Genomic DNA, 22,610 nt, shown 5'->3' on the forward strand with positions numbered 1-22,610 from the left:
GATACACTGTTCTGTATAATACTAAATTGTTTATTATAATTGATAATACTCTTTACTTATGATTAAGGTTTCTAATCACTATTTATCAGTGGTCGACCCGCAAAAAAACTGACTAAAAATAAATAAAAAACGCTATTGTCAAATTACAAAATGGGTACCTAAGAAGGGCAGAGAAGCAAGGACTTAAACGGTACATAGATGCCACACGTTAACAGCATGAATAACGCTGCCTAATAGTTAAAGAGAGCCACTTGCAAACCAACTTTTTTCCCCTCAAAAACCTTCAGAACAGTAAATACAGTACTGTAATATAAATTCTAACAAGTCTATATTACCACAGGCTTCTTCTTTGTTCATTAAAAAAAATACATTTATAGGTCCATCTACCTCCACAAGAATACTTATACCTAAAGCATGTTCACTTCAATAGGTTGCTGAATTTAAAATGTAAACATTACATCAGCGTAGAATTGTATTGAATTTGGAACTGTATTTCTAAGCACAATGGTCTCTTTTTAAATGTTTCAGAAAATGACTAGAGATAAAAAAAAAAAATCTGATTAATATTGGCACGATTAAAAACAGTGTATGAGTGCTGGACAGTCACAAAAATGTTTATCATCCCAAAACAAACCTTCATTTGTGTCACAAAAGGTGCGGCTGGACATTTTGCCCGAAACATATGGTTATGGACTGTTCCATCCCAATTTCTCCACTTAAAAAAAATTAAAGGAATCCAAAAAATATTGGGTGCAACAGTATTAAGGTTTACAAAACATTCGCAGTTGACATGTAAATCTCTAAAACGAAAAATGGTGGCCACATTAAGCTGTTGCACAATTTGAAGGCAAACAACACATTGTGCACCCCACCCCCCAGTCAGTTATTTTTATACCCTTCTCCTTTCATAAATGGTATTACAATAGCAGCAACATAATTTGTTCTTTGCCAGAAAGCAGTCAGTAAAACACAAAGGAGACCAGAGAGAGAAGAGGAATAACGTGCAATATACACAAATAGGAAAGATATGAAAATCATTAAAGGGAAAAAAAAAAAAAAAAAAACTTTAAGGGGTCAAGGGAGAAGGAACTAGAGAAACAGGGAAAATAGGTTTTAGTAGAAACTCCCCCAAAAAATGTAACTTGTGCAGAAATTCGAAACATAGAGGGAGCAGATAAGGTCATGTGTGATTTATTCCTTTGCAACAACAAAGGGCTGTAAATCTTATAAGTCACAGGTAAGCCATGATTATTTTGCAATTCAGAAAAGAGCTGAACAAGCGCTATATTGTGCAGGTACATGGAAGGGCAAGTATTGAAACAAAGCCCGCCCTTACCCTTTGGGTGCGATGGAGGAAATAAGCGCTAGAAATGGAACATTTGTCTCAATATTGAAGAAGAGGTATGGCCTGAGAAACTCTTCGTTAAACTGATTAATTGGGTTGTATGTATTCCGGGTTTATGACCAAATGAGGCGTTTGAGGGTGATTGAGCTGGACAACATCATTCAAAAATAAACAGTGCTACTTAAAATATTAGGTTGCTGATTAAATTCAAATAATAAAAGGATTCTACTGAACTTAAAAGATCTGTAATATTGGGGGCAAATTATTCTAACAGAGACGGTGCTCATAAGATATTAAATATTGAGGTTTACACCCATGCTATGGCCATTAAAGTTTCTGGTTTGTCTGAAAACGAGACATTCATTCCAGAACCAACCTCTGTCTTTTAAAAATGAGACTTGGGTTGGAACTTAAACAAGGTAAAACCTGCTTAAAAGATCGGAGTAATTATCTGAATCAACATCAGTGGGCTTGCATGAAACTGACAATTTCACTCACTTCTCCGGTCTTGCCTGCGACAGCGCATATGCTATTGCTGTGAGGCTTACTGTTTATGGTAAGTAACTTGTAAAGGGCTTGAAGCCTGCCTATTGCGTACCAGTTGTTGGCTTGTCTCTTATATGCTGCCTATTAATTGGCCACTGCCTGTTGATGTCATTTCCTGTTCTTTTGTTTGGAGCATGGGACCAAGAACTGATTTATGTTGATTAGTGCCCCTGCAACGCCCATCTACTGCTCACTGTTGTCCTGGTACTATTTTTTTTTTTTTTTAGTCTTCCTGTTTGTGCTGCTTCTTCCCCTCTGTTGCTTCTTCCCCTTCCAACCACTGCCTGTGTTGCCAACCCACACCTGCCATAAGGAGAAAAAAAAACGCTTTGATGCAGCCGTGTCATTGCGGTTTTTTTTTACTGTAACTTTTTTCCATCTTTACTAAAAAAAAATAAAAAAATTAAAAAAAAACTGGGTTAACCATATTTCTATGTTTATGCTATCAGCCTAGCACAACCGAAATAAAATGCCCTTAAAAGTGATCTGCTCCGCACAGTCTCCCTGCATGTCTGTAGATCTGTCCCCTATTTTCGATCATCAACGTCCCATCCTACTGTTCACAGCAACAAATCTGATAGGTAAACGTTTTTCTTTCAAGTGCTTATTGTGCTGCTGGGGAAATGCATTCAGAGTCCCTGCTCTTTGGAGCTCAATGAGATCACACACTGGCCCTGCACAGAAGTGGCTAGGCTGCCTTCCTCCTTGTGGTTCAACAACCAATCTCGTTCTGTTCTTCCGGCTGAGAGATCAGGTTAGCAACACACTTGTGCCAACAGCAATGGGATGGGGTCCTTTTCTGCAAATGAAAGGGAAACACAGGCCCTGCCCCGAGGACTTCATTTAAACATTAGTACACTGATGGGCAAGGTAAAAGTAATTTCACACTCCTGTAAAAGCCAATGGATTTGAAACAAATATGAGTAAAATATTAATGCAAAGCATTTAAACAATGTCCCTGAGAAATACAGCGCATTACAAGCATCGGGTCAGGAAAGTGTTAAGTTGTTTTTAAAAATCACGGGCATATTACATACAGCATGGACCCAAGGACGTCTCTGGGCACATTAGCAGTGTAAAAAACACATTTACGTTACACTCTATATGTCACGTGTTACACCCATCTCTACCTGTGAATTCGCAATCAGTGGTGTATACGCGGAAACACTGCACACAAGTCATTATGCATGTAGGGGTGTCGGTCAAGCTTACATTCTCGGTTCTCAAAGTTTCAGATTAAACGCAAGACTGCTGACACCCCCATTGGGTGCATTTTACACTCATTCCCTGTGTTTTGTAAGCCAAAGTGGGTTACATGTTTCATCTCCTTGCTAATTTTCTAGGCACTAAAGAAACGTGAACTTCGGAATCAGAGGTACCTTGTCCTAATATCATGGGACTACAGGATAGTTATTCAGCGTCAGATATCCAAGTACAGTCATCACTTTCAGAATCCATAGATGTCAGCACTTCTGGAATACTGTGTGGCCGAGGACTGAGTGGAATATTATGAACTACTGACTCCGGGAATCAAGTTGTAAAATGGATCAATGGTAATTAAGAACTCACTGGAGTCTGATTCTTGAGGTTTTTTTTCTGCATCCCAGTATTCTCGTGCAGTTCCACGTTTGCCCTTGTGATCAGTAGGTTTTTCTCAAGCTTTTTTTTTTCCAGTCCTCCTAGATTTTGTCTTCAGGAGTGATATCAAGTTTTAGTTGTCCTGAGAAATCTACGTTTGATTCGATATCTCCACGTGTTCTACAGTGAGCAGGTGACTTCTGTCAAGTAACCTGCACTGTATTTTGTCTCTTTCCAGATTTAATTCTAATACAAATATTGTAGACATTTTATTCCCAAGTTTCCGAGTTCCATTGGTCTGCAAGCTAAATACCTTAGTGGGCTTAGACCCAGTCTATTACCATTGGTTGACTTTGTTGGCACTCTTTTACTAGCTTCTTATTTGAAGGATTTTCTTATCCATCCTGCGTTTGACGCTGCTCTAGGGTGTATCCTATTTACCTGGGTCCTTTACAATGCCCACTTTTACAGAACCATTTTTTTCCCCCATCAGCACTCCATGAAAGTGCATGTATTTTCCAGCCGTCTACCTCATGTGCATATTCTCTCCCTAATGCTCCATGTTGCTCACTCTCATCGGTGTACTTCCCTCAGTGCCCCCGTGTTGCTGTCTTCTGTCCCTTGTGCTGCTCTTCCTTGTGTGCTGCCTTCTTCCCCCACAAGCTCCTGCGTTGCCCTCAACCATCCCAGTGCTGACTGTTCTTTTCACTTTACAAAATTGCTGCTGGCCTTTCCGCTTTGTAAATCGCTCTTTTTTTATTACCTGACCCATCTTGGTTTGGTAAATAATAAAAATGCCACCTGGCTCGAGCACACACATGACGCATGCGTGTTTAACTACACAATGACACGGCCGCATCAATGCATTTTTTTTAAATACATTTGTTCATGCTGTACAGCTGATGCTGTGCCACATGAACAAAGGGCATTGGCAGAGCAATAGATCTCAAAGGCAAGACCTATTAGCCGTGCCAATGCTTGTTGCTAACTTGCCGTTTCTACGGAAAGCTACAACACGCAGTCTGATAGACTGTGCTCTACTTCATATATATTTATAGCGGAATCTTCTCTATCAATGGCTCGATGAAATTTTGCTTTATAAAACTTAGAGAACTAAAAGTTTTGTTTCGATACATATACACATATATACACACACACATACATACATTGTTTGCAAGAACCAGCTGTCCTATTATCTACAAAAATCTAAAAGAATCTGAATTTCCGTCTGTATCATAAGCAACAACGCAAAATATCTTAAAACTTTGAATTCTAAGATAAGCTTCTCAAGCAAACATGCAAAAAGGTAGAGCTGTGCATTCATAAACTCCATTAAATTGTGTGCGCTCACTCAAAGTCCAAGGCAATAGGACTAGTAAAACGGATGGTCTTAATCTCCCTGATTTTTAGGAATGTATAGCTCGGGAATTGCAAAAAATCTCGCTATCTAGGCTCTCCTTGGGCACTAGGTGGCAGAAGAACATTACAAATTGTCAATATGACACTAGCCGTGAGATGAAATAAATCACTGCTCTAAATCTTCCTGACTGAAAATAATATCACACTTGTCCGAATTTATATTAATCGCATCAATCTTTACACACGCCTCATTTAAGTGCAATTTTACCACCTGTGTTTTATTATGATGGAGGCACAAGGTCTGTCTCTCAGTTTGCTGCCAGACTTATCTTTACGTGACAGTTTGCATACCCCTGAAACAGACGTAGTGAATTTACCTTTCCAGCTCGTACTGGCCACAAGATTACAAAACAATGTCCACGTGCTTCACTGTCTTTTTGCCAAAGTGTGTCTCACCTGCTATAGTGTGTGCATAAAGCCGGCTACCAAAGGTGAAGACGTGTAGCTCGTAGAGTTTGGCAATTTTTTCTAGGAATTCCTTGCAGTGGGGACGTAATCGCGTGTGCAGCATGGGCTCCCCTCGGCCTAACTGAAAATGGAATATGCCCTAAGGAAAGGATACATGAACAGTTCCGTCAGTCACAATGGAAACAAAAAGAAATCACTGTTATTGCATTTGCAGAGACAATCAATGGTTACACAGCTCATTTAAAGAAGGATAAGCTTTTTAATGGCTATATATTTTTTACAGGGGCGGCTATGGCGGAGGAGTGTCATCCCACTGCTGAAAGCAAAAAAAATAAATAAAGGGATAGTTTAAGTATTTTATTTTCTCTTTCGATTCCTGCTTATGTAGGGCGGGGCAGGGCCAACGTCCTCCACGTCAACAAGTGGAGGAGGACTGGTGGTGCGCTTCTAGGTTGCCATGTCAGTTTGTTCAGCTGTCCGAGGCTGACCAAACCGACATGCGCACTTAGAAACTCCACCGACTGCATTTTACAGCAGGGTGGAGACCAACTGCAGGGCCCCACTCCCTCCCAGAGCGGCATTTCTGCCTGCTCAGGCCAATCATGCCACTTCTTTCAAGAAGCGGCGGATCACGGAGGGGCAGGTCGTTTTTTTTTGGTTTTTTTTACTGCTTACCTCCCTCCCCCTCACCCTTCCATGCACTGCTCCCCCCAACACTTCCTGACATCAGCCGCGACTGCTTAAACAGGGCTCAAGTCCTAAAAAGGAGAAGTGGGTGGTCTAACCAAGTTAGATGGTATGCAAGTGACATCATGGCGCATGACATCACAGCGTGTGTCATCACATGTAGAATCAGAGAGAGTAGAATCACAACCCATTGCTTCTCCGGAACTGACACCACAAGAAGCGGCATCGCATCTTAAGACCTCATACGTATGATCAGTGGGTCTAACAAGTCAATTTGAGCACCATACAATATTTTACAAACAAGAATTTGCATTGGGTTGTGTAAAAAAAGTGATGCAACAAACACAAAATCTGGGCCTCAACTTTTACACGTATTTTTAGAACGTTGCCAACAAAAAAAAATGGAAACAAGGAGAAAAGTGGCTGTAAATCTGTTCTGCCTAATTGATTGCAAAGTGTGCATTTTTAAATAGGGGTTGCAGTACCTGCTGCAGAGATTTTTGTGTGCCAACTAAATCTGGTAAAATAACTCTGGTGGTTAACACATTTGCTGGCAAGAGATGTGTGTTTTGTCTAGTCCCAATTTTGAATCAAAGTAACATAGAAAGTTAATAAGTCTCCTGCAAAGCACAGTGTTTAACAGTAGATAACATTTATTATTTTAGATAAATGGATACATGGGTTACTGCTTTTAACACGGAGATAATTTTTTACTTGCAGTTCATAAACTAAGTCGCACTGAGCTATGAAGGACCTCACCCCTACACCTTGTAACCCTTACTATCTTATGTAATACATGGAGTACACTGATTAACACACGATTGTCAATTTGCAATATGTATGTGTGATAAAGTGCTCATACACCCTGCATTGGGATGAGTAGCGCTAAAGCGCTATAAAAGATATAAAACAAAATAGTGGTATTTAAATCTTTCTTTGTGTAAATACTAGGTCAGACCAACACATCTGACATTCTTGCAGTGCATGCTTATGTCTTATTTACAGGGGCTGAACAAAGCCAAAAACATCCCTCTCAACTACCTAGTGAGGTGATAAGCTGGGTGCCTGTTTCCCCTCCATTCCTTTTAGGTGAGGCTCCTGATAGCTCCCAGACAGGATTCTTCAACAAAAGGAGGCCCGATTCCCATTGAACTTTGGCCTTTGTTTTACGCCCAGCAGGAATCTGACAAGCCTCTTTCCCGCCTGCACACCTCTGCTCAGTAAAAATAAAAAAAAAATCACAAAAAAAAAAAAAAAAAATCAGGCAATGTGCAGCGCTACTGAATGCATCCCGGTGTCTACAAAAATTACACAGGGACAAGAATAGCATATTTCTGTGGGCCCACATTCTTTCCGGGTAGACGGGGTCCACTCTGTGAAAAAAAATTGGATAGACACCATCTACACTCGACTCGCTTCCTGGAAACAAAAATGTATGTGTTGAGAAAACAGGCTGGGTGACAGACTGGACAAAATTTGGAATGGTTAAATATATGTATAACAAAAAATACTTTGATCTACTCAAGGCTTTGCCACAAATGAAAGAATGGTTCTACTGAGAGCTCTCTCTTTCATACACAAGTGATGTTATATAGTAACGTGTTTTAATTAGCTTAGTGTAAATAAGGAGGCGCACCCAGGGCCAACACCTATTAGACAAGGTTTGGAGTATGTTTGACAATTTGTGCGTGTAGGTGCCTTCCCTAGTTCCACAGACATCAACATTTACTCAGAAGAAAATGGAGGTATAATCAAGGATTTTTTTATGTTGCTAGAATTATTAACAGAAACGCATGATTACAATGAAAGGGATATACTGTAAACAATTATAATTTTTTAATTACGTTTCTTCTGGTCTTTTACCATTGAAATATTTCTTATTTCTGGAGATAAAGTCTTTACAATAAAAGCCAACACGTTTTTCAACCCCTACGGCTCACAGGCCTGTGGCCTCCTCAAGGCTACGAGATGCGGTGATGATTTCTTGTATCAACTGAGCTTTTAGTCAGGCTACATCGAATAATGAAGGTCGGCGATTATAAATCTGTAGGGCTGTAGAACTGCAAGTTTGAATCGTTGAGTGAGGCTGGGTAAGGGGGAACCAGTGCAATAGTCCGGGAGGACGGCAGCTGTGGTCATTAATCTAGTCAAATAAGTATGAAGGAGGGAACGTTGGGACCGTGGTAGCAGCAAAGATGTGCAAGGTTTTGCTTTTTTATGCCCAGGAGGGTGTACGCAGAAATATAACGGCCGGGTTAGGTGTGGCTCAAGCCAGCAAGGACCCTCTCGTCCAAAGTGACGTGATAATACTCTATGGTTCATGCAAAGGCCTACGGTGTCGCTACCATGTGCACAACATGCTATAATGGGCTTGGTGGTTCACTGTAGGTTCGCCATCACCATTAACTGTTGCCCTTTTCTCTTCAGAATTCCCAACACGGTGCTCAGTGCTCCACGTTGAGCAATGGTGGCCGCAACTGAACATTTTCTTTGATGGCCAGCCAGAATGAGGCAGACTCACAAATCCGCGGCCAGATTTGCGTATTTGCAATTTATTACAACACTACAGGAAAAACGGTCACGAGAAAGACACTTTACTGCCTTCAACATTAACATTACTTTTCACAGGGAAACAACTCACCGAACACTCATGAGGTCTCTTTGTGATCTTACCTTACGTTTAAAATGTTACCCTTTGAATTAGGTTTTTAATTATATGCCTTTTGTTAAAAAAAATGAACACAAAAATGCCTTGATTCAAATCATATGTAGATGTGCAGAGCATGATATCCTATGTTTTACCATTATTGAGGAAGTGGTAACACGACTGTCACGAGGCTACGCCTGTCGTGCGTCACTGCCCCTTGCCACACTGAACCTCTTCGCAAACGCAACAGTAGTAATAAAATAAATAAAAAAGCGGACCTGTAGCTATATAGAAAGAAGCACGCAAATTGTAAGCCTAAGCAACACAACTGAAAGAGCAGAAATATGAATTTTGAATGAGCGATTTTCCCTTTGAGCTTCAGTGTCCCAGCTAAAGGGAAAACAAGTTCCATCTATGGCAGTGCCATTTACATGACATCTGGCAAAAGATTAACATCTTTTGCCAAACTTTATCCACTTTGTTACAGGAGCATTTCCTCTTACTGACTTATGTTGGTGTATTAAAATCGTTTTCGCCATCTTTTAATCTCTATTTTATAGACGTTTACTGTTGAAATCGTCAATCCCTTAGCCTTCCAATGCAGCGTCCTCAAACTTAAATGTCGAGTCTCCATTGGCCATTGCCTAATATGGTTTAGTCACAAAATGACAATGGCAGTCTCACAATCAAGTACAATTTTAAACATTGCTGTCACTATCAAATATTTTATGGTGGTGTTTGAAAGCATTTCCTCCAAGAAACATACAAAATCGATATGCAATTTTCAAGACAGTCCATAGTTTGGCTAGTATAATGGATGGCGAGGAGCTATTGAGTTTCAGAACCACTTGTGAAATAAAGCGGACGTTTCAGTATACCACCTCGCCACAGCAGCGTACCCCAACCCTGGATATCCTTTTGCATCCCCCAATGGAGGATGTACTGTACAACTAAAGACGTCTGCTCTAAACAAGTCATGCAAGTTGCGTTTTTACATCACTTCTTTTCGTTTTCTTATTCCCCATGCCCCGGTCACTGCACAACTAGCTGACATTTGACAACATTTACAGTATCAGACCACCTACACAGTGAACAGTGAATAGTAGTGAACAAAAATATACTTTGTTGGACATCTGCTGGCAGTGCTGCTCTGTCGTGTGGATTAGGGTCTGGTCCAAGTCAACCATCAACACTAGCTTCTTGTCCCGCTGCAATCGATGCTGGTCTTCTCGTCCTAGTAGTTCAGCTTGCTTTAAGAAGATGGGCAAATATGCATGAATTAGTAGGGCTTTTACACTACCCATCCAAGAGAAATCAACTTGAAAGGAGCATTCTCAGGCCCATTTTAAAAGTCGCTATCACACTGCATACTTTAAGAACTAGTGTTCCAAGGCCAGTTTTAAATCGCCCGTCCATGCCCACACCCACTAAGCACAGCAACAGCGCCTGCTCGTTTCATGTCTACATCATATCACAGTCCAATTATGTGCATTTTAAATGAAGTTCCAACAACGAAACTTAAATTTTAATTTAAAAATAAATAGAAAAATAAGGTTAAGAAGGCCTTTGCATTTTTTTTTTAACCTACACCAGAAACCACAAGCAAAGTTCAGTTATTGCATAAAAATCTTTGTTTTTTTATTATTGGACGGCATTTAAAGTATCTTAAGATTTTTGAAGACTTGGGCCGGGCAAGCGACTACAAGCTCGAGCCTGTCTCTGGCTCAGCCCGGGGTCTTGTTGGAGCCTCAAGCCTATAACGAGCTGAGCTTTCATGTGGCTTCTGACTGTTTCGCTCTCTCCGTCGACTCTCCCGCTCTTGTGCAATGTGACTGGGGCTCCTGTAAGGGAACTCGGCCTTGGGACGAGTTCATGCTATATTTAAAAACTGCAATAAGAGGTAGTATTCGTCAGGGGTCGTAGCCTTAATAAAAACAAAATAAAAACAAGGCCTTAACTTAAGGTCAAACAAATAGATGCCCATTCGTACAAAGAGAAGCTAGAAAAACTAGATAATTTGCGGCTTCCCCGCCTAAAATTTATGATTTTAGGCAAAAGTTTTTTTCTTCTCCAAAACTATTTTTATTATCGCAAAATGTCCAAATATGTGAGTTTAGATTACCAGTTGTACAAAACTATCACTTTTAATAAGTATTTCTCTGTGCCACATGTTAAAGTGGTACACTTTTTGAATTCTGAAGAGGCTTTAGATTTTACGTTTGTTATATGATTTCCATAGCAAATATTTTCGTGGCTCGGCTCTTGCACAGGATCTAAGATCCAAGCCAGACCTTTGGCTCAGCTCTGGCTCGAATTTTTACTGATAATTTTTTGGCTAGCCCACCTCTATTGAAGTCTATTAAAAAAAACAGAAGACACATTAGTTACTGGTACTGATTATTATTCCAGTTTACAGCGTGAGCTTCGCTGCCACCTCTATGTCACGAAGTTGACCCACTGGTGCTTGGCCGTCTTTACTTTATGAGCGAATCACTGGTACTGCCGTCGTTTTAACACTGAAAGCGAATTGCAAAGAGCAGTCGAAGTGTTGCGCCCACTGAACATTTACAACATAAGTTACAACTATATGCCAAATAGCTGCAACCCCTGGCTTTACAGGTGGCAAGATCAGTGCCTGGAACTCAGGTGCTGCTCGTACCAATGGATGTTGGTTGAAGATCCACTTTACTGGCTTTGTCAATTTTTTATTACACAAATAGTGAATATTATTCCCTATTAGTGTAATAAAAGGGAATACAAACAGCTGGAATATGAGCCTATCTAGGAGCTAAGGTAAGTAAAAAATGCTTTTAAATGAATGTTGCATGCGTGCTTGCCGGTGAAAGTGTGTTTATGTGAGTGACAGTGTGAATGTGTGTGCCTAAGTAAAAATTAAATTGCGTGTGCTGTCACTTCCGCTACCTGGTGAACTGACGCCCGTGGTGAAACCTAGGAAGGAATATTTAGAAATGAAAAAGGGAAACTCCCCATGGACTACAAACAAGCCTGCACAACGAACAGCTGAGCCCGACAACTTGCCTCCGAGCTAATCATCAGTTCCGGTACACTGTGAACCATGGAAACCGTGGCTGTGGAGCGCGGCACCTGCTGTTTTCCGTTCTTGCTCTGCAACCTGTTAGGGAAAAACAAAGAAACGAGCTCTTAAATGAACTCTACGAATTGCTACACAAAATATTTGCATAACCTTTTGGAACCCTTTGAAAAAAAGAGTCAAACCGCAACTTGGAGACATTTTCACAAAACGTCTGTTAAATACTTTCCAAAGCGCCATTAAGAAAAAAAAAATAACTGAAAAAGCTATGTTATGTTCGAAGCGGTCTATTCGGAATAAAACTACTACTCCTCTAATCACCATCAGTTTGACTGCATAGAACTGTTTATGAATTCAGCTGTTTTTGTAAAGCACCTGTTGTCATCTTGCAATAACTCTGGAGCGCTAAACTGTACAGAAAGACAGTGAGAAAGGTAAGCAACGGGCAACTCCAATTCACTGGGATGAGGTGAATACCACCGTCACTGGCACAGACGATTTAAAAAACGTTCAGATTTGTTTAGTTACCTGGCGCAAACTTCGTGGGACACCGTTCTAGCTTGGGGCCCAGCATTCCCAGAGAATGGCCGCTATGTTTTTGGCAGTCATAAGGATTGTCGTCACATCAGATGCGAGAACATGAATGGGACTTTAGTGAGGCACTAGCTTTTTAAGGCAAATCTGCTGTCAGTATTCAGGGCTTTGTGGATAATGCAGTCTTCAATGGGATCTTGGTATTCCCTTGGGAGGCAGTGGGTATTTTCAAAGCTGTTGTGGCATGGTCATACTTTTACAACTTCAAGCACATCTTGGCAGTTTAATGTTATAGGTTTCAAGACTATAAGATCCTTTGGTATGCCTTTAAATACATCAATCAAGCCATATAATCTCGTAACAGCCTTAGCACCCTATGAGAAGACACCTTGGTTTGTAATATAGGGAGAATTCTGGCAATCATAGAAAGTTAAACGTTGGCACCCAATAAAAAGCATTGGTAAAGCCAATATATCTCACCTTTGGGATCTATTGGCTTTGTCAGGGGTTTTTAGCAATGCTGTACTGCAGCCCTGATGTTGTGCAGCATGGCTGGATCAAATTAAAAAAAAAACGCCTATCGTATCATTTTGTAGGACCATTCATTACACATGCAAGTCTACAAAATGAGACAATCTTTTCCTTTTTATTTGTTGATCCCAATGGAGCCTGCAAATAAAAAGAAAACACGTTTGAAAGTGTTTTACAGGAGGTCCAGGAGCAACACAGGAGAATCCACATGGGCTGTCGGCATGGAAGCAAAATAAGAAGAAGGTAGTTGAAGTCACACAGAGGTCCAGAAGCAACAAGTAGAGAAGGGGTGAGTGGGAAGTAACAGAGTTCACAAGTAAATAGGCGAGAAAGAACAAAACGTGAAGAATCAAGGCGAGAGAAAAGCAGTTCAGTGACAGATTATTTGAAGCTGAGGTAGAAGCATACTTGTGAGAAAGCAACATGGGTGGGGAAGTGTATAAAGCTAAGCACATCACAGAGAGGCGGGGGAGAATCGAATGGGCGAGAGAGAGCAGGGAAGAGAAGCACACTAGACAGCTACAACAAATGCATTCACATACATCTTACACCCCTACACACACAAAAAAGAATTGCACCTGAAAAAGCAAGCAGTTTAACGACCCATTAATGAGTCCATGCTCCAGGGGAGTGACAAACAAGAATAGGAAAGAAAGTCCACACACTAACAAATAAGAAGCAAGCAAATGTGTGACAATGAAGCCAACCAAAGACAAGCAGCGTGTGGACTCTAAGAAGCTAACGATATATCAAAAGACAAGGCATGCGCAGTCCAGCAGGCAAGGCCTAAAAATAATCTACCTTTTTTTCCACTAAGTAGTGCAGGGGACAGGCCCCCGACAAAATGGCCAAAAGAAAGGAGGACAGCAAGATGGCATTATGTACTCCCAGGACAAATATTTGTGTGTTGGCATAGATTAGTCAGAGAAGTTTTCCCATTTCCATTGTTGAATACACCCTAAGGTAGAGTGGCACTGGGAATCATTTTCCAAACACATGGAGATTTCGGTGTCTTCTATGTCCGTAGGTGAGCCTTTTACTGGTCTAGTAACTGAGATAATGGACACATGCAGCAAACAATCAGAAGTAGAGAGGAGGAATAATCTTGGGGAACACCACACAGGTATCAGTAAGTACAATGTTTCTGAAGAGTGCATTCATAGTTGTTGAGTCTGGCCTCTGACGGCTGAATGAATGCAGTTCAGTCTACTCCTGGATATTCCACACCACTTTCAGTCTAGATGCAGTGTGTAGCAGTCAAATGTGCAATAAGCCACAGAAAGATCAAGGCAATCATAGCAGCTTGCTCAACTGCGATGAGGAGCTCCTAGCCAAGGATGTGATAAAAGTGTAGTCTACAGAAACTTGAATGAAGATCATAAAATAAATTATGCTTACTTTGGTATGTGGTCAGTTACAAGTCTTTCCAGAATTTTGAGACTACTTAAGAATGGCTGTGAAATGTGGAGGAAAGGTTAAGCATCCGTACTGCAGCTATTTGGAAGCAGTGCAGCCATGGCCAGTGATGAAAGGCACTACGAAAAAGCAATCAAACCAGCCATGGTACAAGAATTTGGATCCAAATACTCAAGCAGAATATCAGCATTTTGAATTTTTTGCTATTGAAAATAAAATAGGTCTATCTAATTGGTGTCCAGTTAAAGACCCATTTGTGATCTTCTGAAATGTGTACTTAAGCCATTTTCAACATTTTCCACTTCTGTGATCTACGCTCCAAACCTAACAGGTTCCTTTCAGTGCCCCAGGCTATATGCTCCTTGTTTGGTAAACTAGTGAATTGTGGTTATACTGCCTGCTTACATCCACACTGTCATTCATATTGAAGAAAGAAGAGTAGAGGGTTAGATGTAACAACGTCACCTGCAGCAAGCAGATGTTACTGAGTACGTTAGTTGAATCAAACAGATTCATACAAACAAGTGACTTACCTTCAGTAACAATATTTCTGCTGGATCATTATTCTGCCCACGGATTTCCCACTTTATGAATAATCTTTCCAGGCTTCAGACTGGTTCAGAAAACTTTTCCTACAATAGTAGCTCCAGCAGCAAGTGCGCTTAAGGAGTTTCGATCAGTGAAGTATATTAACCATCCACCAGCACAATGAAATCAGTTTATTATCTTTTATTCTCTTCATCAAGGCATGCAGACAACATATACAGTACTCAATATGCTTGCATACCAGGGATCGTATTAATCATATTAGTAGCTCATCGGTAAAGAGGAGGGTGGCAATTAATCTATAGGAAGCTTGTATATCCACCAGTAATACTGCTGCAAAAGACATAACTTATCTGGACTTTAACTGTAAATATGAGCCTGTCTTGGGGTTGGAAAAATTGCTTGATGAACAAGATGCTGCTAATGATATCTTGCCCTTAGAATCTGCAAGTCCAGCTAAAGGCACAAAAGCCGCCCTACAGATTTTACAGTTGACTGTGGGACATGATCTAAGGGCTTGTAATGGTCGATTTCGATCAGACAGACCAGCAGCTCCAACCTATTTTAAGGGAAATTTCAGGTCACATATAGACTTTGTAATGGCTACCCGGAATATATGGGACCAAATAACTGATTTCAAGATAGACCATAGGACGGAGAGTGATCATTTCCCCCTCCAACTATGGCTAGACTCTCAACCATTTATTATTAGATCCGAAGAAGAGACCCTATTAAATACCACGGTCGCGGAGCTAGAGGTAACCAATAACAGGCGTGCTCTAAGATGGCCATATATCTTGGGAACAGAAAAGACGCTGATAAATATTTACAATGTATTTGCTGAAACGGTAGGAGACTTACAGTCAGCATTAGTGGGAACACAAGGTGTTCTTGATTTACATCTTAAGCTGGTAGATGCACTAACTCCACTAGTGAGTAAAATTTATAAAAAAGATGGTAATAGGATAAGGAACCATCTTGAGACAGCGAACCCATGGTATATTAAAGATTGTCGAATAGCAAAATCAAGACTGATCCAGGCAGTAAAATCCGGGAACTGTTTGGATATAAAAAGCAGTAGACTAACCTACAAAAACACTATGGCCCAAGCTAAAAAAGTATGGGATGAAAGTCTTTGGGAGGATCTCTTGAGTGCAGCTAAGTTACGGGATCAGAGCATGTTCTGGAATTTAATCGCTAAGGGAAATAAGCAGGGTAGATCAACAAAGGATATTTTTTAGATGAAAACACTTGGTGTGATCACTTCACTAAGCTCTATGCTAACAAAAAGGAGAGTTTGCCCTTCGGGGACTATGAGACAAACTTAGAAATGAGTATCGCTCCATTATCTTTTAGTCTAGAAGAAACTAATAAGGCTTTATTAGCTGTGAAAATGGGCAAAGCCCCAGGCCCTGATAAAATTCCCGGCGATCTACTAAAATACGATGTAGATGTGTGGGGGCCTTATATAAATTACCTGAGTAATTCCATTGCGGTAGGCACACCGATCCCCGACTCATGGAAAGGGGCAGAAATTACAACAATTTTTAAAAAAGGTGATCGCTATAATCCAAGCAATTATCGCCCAATAAGTTTAATAGACACTTTTCAAAAGATATATGCCAGACACATTTTAAATAGGCTTTTAGATTGGATTGAAGAGACTAAAATAATAACCAAATATCAGGCTGGTTTTAGAACAAAAATCAGTACGGTTGACCAGGTATTTAGGTTTATGTGCATCTGTTGGAAGTACATAAACATAAGGAAGGGTAGTCTCTATGTGGCATTTGTGGATCTAAGGGCCGCCTTTGATCTTGTTCCTCGCAATTTGTTGTGGATTACACTAAGGAACATGGCGGTCCCTGGGGAACTACTTAAAGAACTTATCAAGCTACACACAGGGAACTATGCAAAAATTAGATGGGGAAAAGAAGGTGAAACCACAAGAGCCATACCTGTAGACCGTGGTGTGCGCCAAGGTTGCGTGTTAGCACCTACACTCTTCTCATTATAAGTTAATGATATTCCGAGCTATTTAAGGAATTGTGTACATGACTCCCCGAAGCTAGGTGGTGAGCCGGTTACGGCATTATTATTTGCCGATGATACCATCCTTATTTCTCAAACTCCGAGAGGTTTGCAAAATTTGGTGGATTCTTTCCAGAAGTATTGTGTGGGAAGGGGTTAGAAATAAATCCTACCAAAACTAAGTATATGTCCATAAACCCCAAGAAATCCCTCAGGAATAATCTGTCCTTGGAGAATCAAAAACTGGAACAGGTAGGGAGTTTTAATTATTTGGGGTTAATGCTGGATAGTAACCTGTCCTGGAAAGGACAGATGGATAAAAGCATCTTATCCCTTAAACAAAACTCAATGCCTATTTTAAAAGTACACAGAGCTAGTTACTCTAAAGCAATCTCACCGGCACTTGAAGTATATAAAGCGAAGGCCCAATCGGCCGCCCTTTATGGTGCTGAACTCTGGGGCTACTATTGTAACAATAACTTTGGAAAAACGGAAAAACACTTTGTACGAAGGCTACTCACAATACCGACAAGAACTCCTCTAGTCCCTGTTTTCCTCGATATTAACCTTAAAAGAGCAGACTATCAAGCATTATTAAGACCACTGCTGTATTGGGTTAGGTTATGGGTAACCCCGGAGTTGAGTGATTACAAGAGTGGATTGACTGAATTAACTCAGATAGATGGTCATATGAATACCCCTTGGTTAAAATATGTATCTAAGTGGTATGAGAGATTAGGTTTATCACACCTATGGGAAGTTCCTCAGAATATGACAACATGTACTAGGAAATATGTAAAGGACACCTTTTGGTCTTATGTCAACGGAGAGCTACTGCATAGTTCATCGATTGGTACTTTGACTTTGAATTTTTTTAACATAAAAGATACACCTTATTTCGAACAATTTTTGGATGAGATCGGTCCTCCACTGGCAAAAACACTATACTTACAGTTTAGGTATGGGGTCTTACAGACTAATGCATACACATGCAATTGGGGAGGGGTAAAAGGTTGTGAATTGTGCACTCTCTGTACTTTAGGGGCTAAAGAAGATGTTGTTCATCTACTCTTCTTTTGCCCAGTATACAAGAAACCAAGGGATTGTTGGATCAAACCTGTTTGTAAATATGTGGGGGTTAGATCCTACAAAGAAGCAGAGCGCATATTCCAGTCTAATACTTCACAATTAGTGGTGTTTGGCACGAGTAGATTCTTATTCAATGTGTACCTTATTAGAAAACGACTTGGTCACAAACTATAATATTTTGTTAGGTGGCCCGATCTTTCCCTTCCTTGTATAGGTATATGATGCACTGTTTCTTCGATCCAAGTTAATTAAATTTTTTTTTTTAGTTCTGGCTTTTAATTAATTTATAAACTGTTACTTATATTTTTATATGCGGTACTGCTTAATCATGGAGACATCCATATATTTCTTGCTAATTGTATGTATTGTATCTTATATTTAATTGTGAAATGTATATGTGTATGTTGTATTTATTTCATGTCTTGACTTTTACGGCAATATTTGCCGAAATAAAGTAACGAACGAGAACATAACTTATCTGATGTATAAATCGTCCTGCAAATTTCTAATCTTATGAATGAGTCCTCAAGCAGTCCCTTCCTGCGACTTGGGAATAAGTATTGCAGGTAAATAAAAAAAAAATACATAACACATCTCCTGCAAAGTGCCAAATACTGCATGCCAGAGATGCTCGGCTGTAGTGCTTTGCAAAAAGTATGCAAGGTAGACAGCAAAGCGGCATAGTCGAATAATAAAAAAAAAGAAATCAGGACACCTCTGGAAAGAGCTGTGGAAAGCGCCATTGCGAACAGATCATGAATTACCTTGGGAGGACCCTTTCTAGGGCATAGCAAATTTTAAAAGAGAGAAAGGTCCAATGCAATCAGGTGCATTAGGTCACCAACTTGCCCTTCTTGGTCCCAACAAAGCAAACAGAGATGATTGTTCACTCTGTCCTGTGTACTGCAGTCAATGTAGTAGGACACCTCCTATCTGGAGTCCAGTCTGTGTTACTGTAGGTCTTTGGTAGAATGCAGAATAGGAAAGACAGTTGGAAATGTGATAGAATGTGATAGACTGGGCCATCTGAAAGGACAAAACTAAACTGGGTAAGGATGGGCAAGCAGGAACAACAAATATATGGATAGATACCCGTAAAGGGTGGATAAATAAAGGGCCAAACGTTCTCAAACTCGGAGAACAAATGTAATTACCACCACCAGAATTATTTTAGTGCAAGAAGTTGAACCTGGCATTCGTGCACAGGCTCGAAAGTTACAACAGGGATCAAATCCCACTGAAAGAATAAAGTGGGAAGAAATGAATAAGGCACATTTTTCAATAAACATGCCACTAATGGTGACTAAAGCAATAAAGGATAACTAGGAAACAGCTGCTAGGTAGCCTTCAAACTTACCCGCAGAAAGCCTCAAGATGTCCGACAGGCAAGACAAACAGATTAGTGATTCCTTTTTATTTATTTTAATTTTATTTTTTTGCAGAAAAGGAAGACAATTCATTACAAATAATGGGGAGGAGAGAGATCGAAAACCAATAATACAGTAAATTCCGAGTTAAAGTGCTTTGTGTCATATTTCTCTTTCCCTAAGCCATTACATAGACCGAAACCCAATCCCCAAAAGAGCCCCCATATTATCTGCCCCTTACGTCTAGCCTGCCTCCCCTTGCATTGATATAGTGCAGTCTCCAATTGATATATAGATAAAGGCCGTCACAACCACTGCTGACACGAGGGGGGCTGTGAATCTAACCATGCAGAAGCAACATAATCAATATACAGCCATGGATATAAAAATAAAAGCTTTTTATGACATTCCCCCTCTCTCCGCTACGCCTAAAACCATAATATCTGGTGTAAGCACCACATCATTTCCTACCACCCCCTTTAACACCTGTTTAATCTCTCCTTTCAGCGGCTCCAATTTTACACATCTAGCAAACATATGTATGATACCTGCCCCGAATACCTGACATCTCAGGCAGTGGGTCCCCTCTAGCCTTCCCCATTTAGCTATCTGAGATGGGGTATAACATAGATCTTATATGGTCTTATAATGCAGTGCTTATAGTGCTAAGGAAATTAATATGGTGTATCCAAATTCAAGGGTTTTATAAAATTTGATATATCCCTTGAGACTGCTTTCCCACTTCTTGCTATGTTTCTCAAGATCATTGGGTTGCTCCGAGATAAACATTGAATATAAAAAAACGTATTAACAGTTGGACCCCCTCTGTTACCTACTCCAAGAGTGTTTTTATTTTTTTGCAAACCTCTCTATCACTCCCTTTTTTTTTTTTGTAACTTAGTCTCTTATTTGTAAATATTTTAAGAATTCTCTTTGCTCCAATCCGAACCTTTCTCGGACATCCTCAATGATCTGATCCCGATAGCCTTGTAAAAGTCTCCTAACCTTCGAACCCAATTGGCAAAACAAGAGTGCAGAATTATTATCTATTAGCGTATAGCTATTAAACCTTCCAAGTCCTGCTTTTTTCTGCCAAGAATACCAACATTTGAAAGCAGTTTCTAATACCTTGAATTGATCTTTCTTGGAGTAGCTAGGTTCCACCAACAGTCCCCCCCATTAGCTATCGATCCAATTAATAGTGCGTAGATATTTGGTCGATAGTCTACCCCTAACAAACCACAATTACCCACCATCAACGGACGCATATATTGGAAAGCCGGTGCCATTTGATACAATTTTAAATTTGGAACAGACCATTCTCCTTCTCTCTAGGTAGGGACATTAATCTACTAGCTCTTCTACTCTTACCATACGCCCAAATAAATCTGGTTACTAGCTGATCTATTGCTATAAACCATAATTTTTAAAACAAGGGAATTGCCCAAAAAACAAAGTACCTTGGGAAGAAACATTTTATTCACATTGCATCGCCCCATTATGGACATATTCAAAATATTCCATCTGTTAAAATCTTGCTATGCTTTCTCTAGAACCGGCTTCAGGTTCAAACTATCTTCTCCACCATGGGGGTCATATCTATACCTAGATATACTGCATGATCCACCTTAGGAAAATCTTGGGTAATTGTATACTTATTCACCAACAACTGAGTTTCTCTATTTAATAAATACCCGGAAAACTCTCCAAACTTACTCGTCTCCCACTCGATTTCTCTTAAAGCTTCATCTGGATTGGCTGTTACAACAGCGATATCGTCCGCATATGCCAGTATCTTGGTATTCCATCCATACCTATGAACTGGCAGGATGGCTGAACTATTTTTTAATTGTCTGAGCAATGGGTCAATATATATTGCATATAGCAATGGGGAGCATGGACACCCCTGTCAGATGTCTCGCCCTATTTGTATGCTATCAGATTGACCTCCCATTAGTTGTATCCGTGCGCTTGGGTGTGTGTGTGTGTGTGTGTGTATATATATGGAAAATGTCACTTACCCAGTGTACATCTGTTCGTGGCATTAGTCGCTGCAGATTCACATGCTGTGCACATCCCGCCATCTAGTGTTGGGCTCGGAGTGTTACAAGTTGTTTTTCTTTGAAGAAGTCTTTTCGAGTCACAAGATCGAGGGACTCCTCCCATTTCGGCTCCATTGCGCATGGGCGTCGACTCCATCTTAGATTGTTTTCCCCGCAGAGGGTGAGGTAGGAGTTGTGTATGCTAGTAATAGTGCCCATGCAATGGAGTGAATACGTATGTACATAATTTAGTTTAAAGTAATATATTTACAAATTTATAAATGTTCAAGATCAACTTCTAAACGGCTACAGGCTCCCGGGGAGGCGGGTGGGCGCATGTGAATCTGCAGCGACTAATGCCACGAACAGATGTACACTGGGTAAGTGACATTTTCCGTTCGATGGCATGTGTAGCTGCAGATACACATGCTGTGCATAGACTAGTAAGCATTTATCTCCCTAAAAGCGGTGGTTCAGCCTGTAGGAGTTGAAGTTGTTTGAAACAATGTTCGTAGTACTGCTTGACCTACTGTGGCTTGTTGTGCCATTAACACATCTACACAGTAGTGTTTGGTAAATGTATGTCGCGTAGACCATGTAGCTGCCTTACATATTTCGTTCATTGGAATATTTCCTAGAAAGGCCATGGTAGCACCTTTCTTTCTAGTTGAGTGTGCCTTTGGTGTAATAGGCAGTTCTCTTTTTGCTTAAAGATAACAGGTTTGAATGCACTTAACTAGCCATCTAGCAATGCCTTGTTTAGTAATTGGATTTCCTGTATGAGGTTTTTGGAAAGCAATAAATAATTGTTTTGTTTTTCGAATTAGTTTTGTTCTGTCAATGTAGTACATTAACGCTCTTTTGATGTCTAATGTATGTAGTGCTCTTTCAGCTACAGAATCTGGCTGTGGAAAGAACACTGGTAGTTCTACTGTTTGGTTCAAGTGGAACGGTGATATGACTTTTGGTAATAATTTAGGATTTGTTCGTAAGACTACTTTATGCTTGTGTATCTGAATAAATGGTTCTTGTATGGTAAATGCTTGTATCTCACTTACTCTTCTTAGAGATGTGATAGCAATTAGGAATGCAAACTTCCATGTTAAGTATTGCATTTCACATGAGTGCATAGGTTCGAAGGGTGGACCCATGAGGCGAGTTAAGACAATGTTGAGGTTCCACGAAGGAACTGGTGGTGTTCTTGGTGGTATAATTCTCTTTAGGCCCTCCATAAATGCTTTAATGACTGGTATCCTAAATAATGAAGTTGAGTGTGTAATTTGCAGATAAGCTGAAATTGCGATAAGATGTATCTTAATGGATGAAAAAGCCAGCTTTGACCTTTGCAAATGTAGTAAGTAGCTTACAATGT

General features: G+C 40.2%; 1 protein-coding gene across 1 annotated transcript in view; it reads right to left on the minus strand.

Annotated features, from left to right (window-relative positions):
• The window catches only part of CTDP1 (CTD phosphatase subunit 1), a 795,245-nt gene that overhangs the window by 695,315 nt on the left and 77,320 nt on the right, over window positions 1-22,610 (minus strand). Inside the window, exons 3-5 of the mRNA XM_069219781.1 lie at window positions 11,670-11,763; window positions 9,752-9,880; window positions 5,285-5,435 (exon numbers count right to left, since the gene is read on the minus strand). Of these exons, the coding sequence (XP_069075882.1) occupies window positions 5,285-5,435; window positions 9,752-9,880; window positions 11,670-11,763 (374 nt within the window). The remainder of the gene's footprint in view (window positions 1-5,284; window positions 5,436-9,751; window positions 9,881-11,669; window positions 11,764-22,610) is intronic.

The sequence above is a fragment of the Pleurodeles waltl genome, chromosome 2_2 (assembly GCF_031143425.1).
Source record: "Pleurodeles waltl isolate 20211129_DDA chromosome 2_2, aPleWal1.hap1.20221129, whole genome shotgun sequence".
In the NCBI taxonomy this organism is placed as follows: Eukaryota; Metazoa; Chordata; class Amphibia; order Caudata; family Salamandridae; genus Pleurodeles; species Pleurodeles waltl.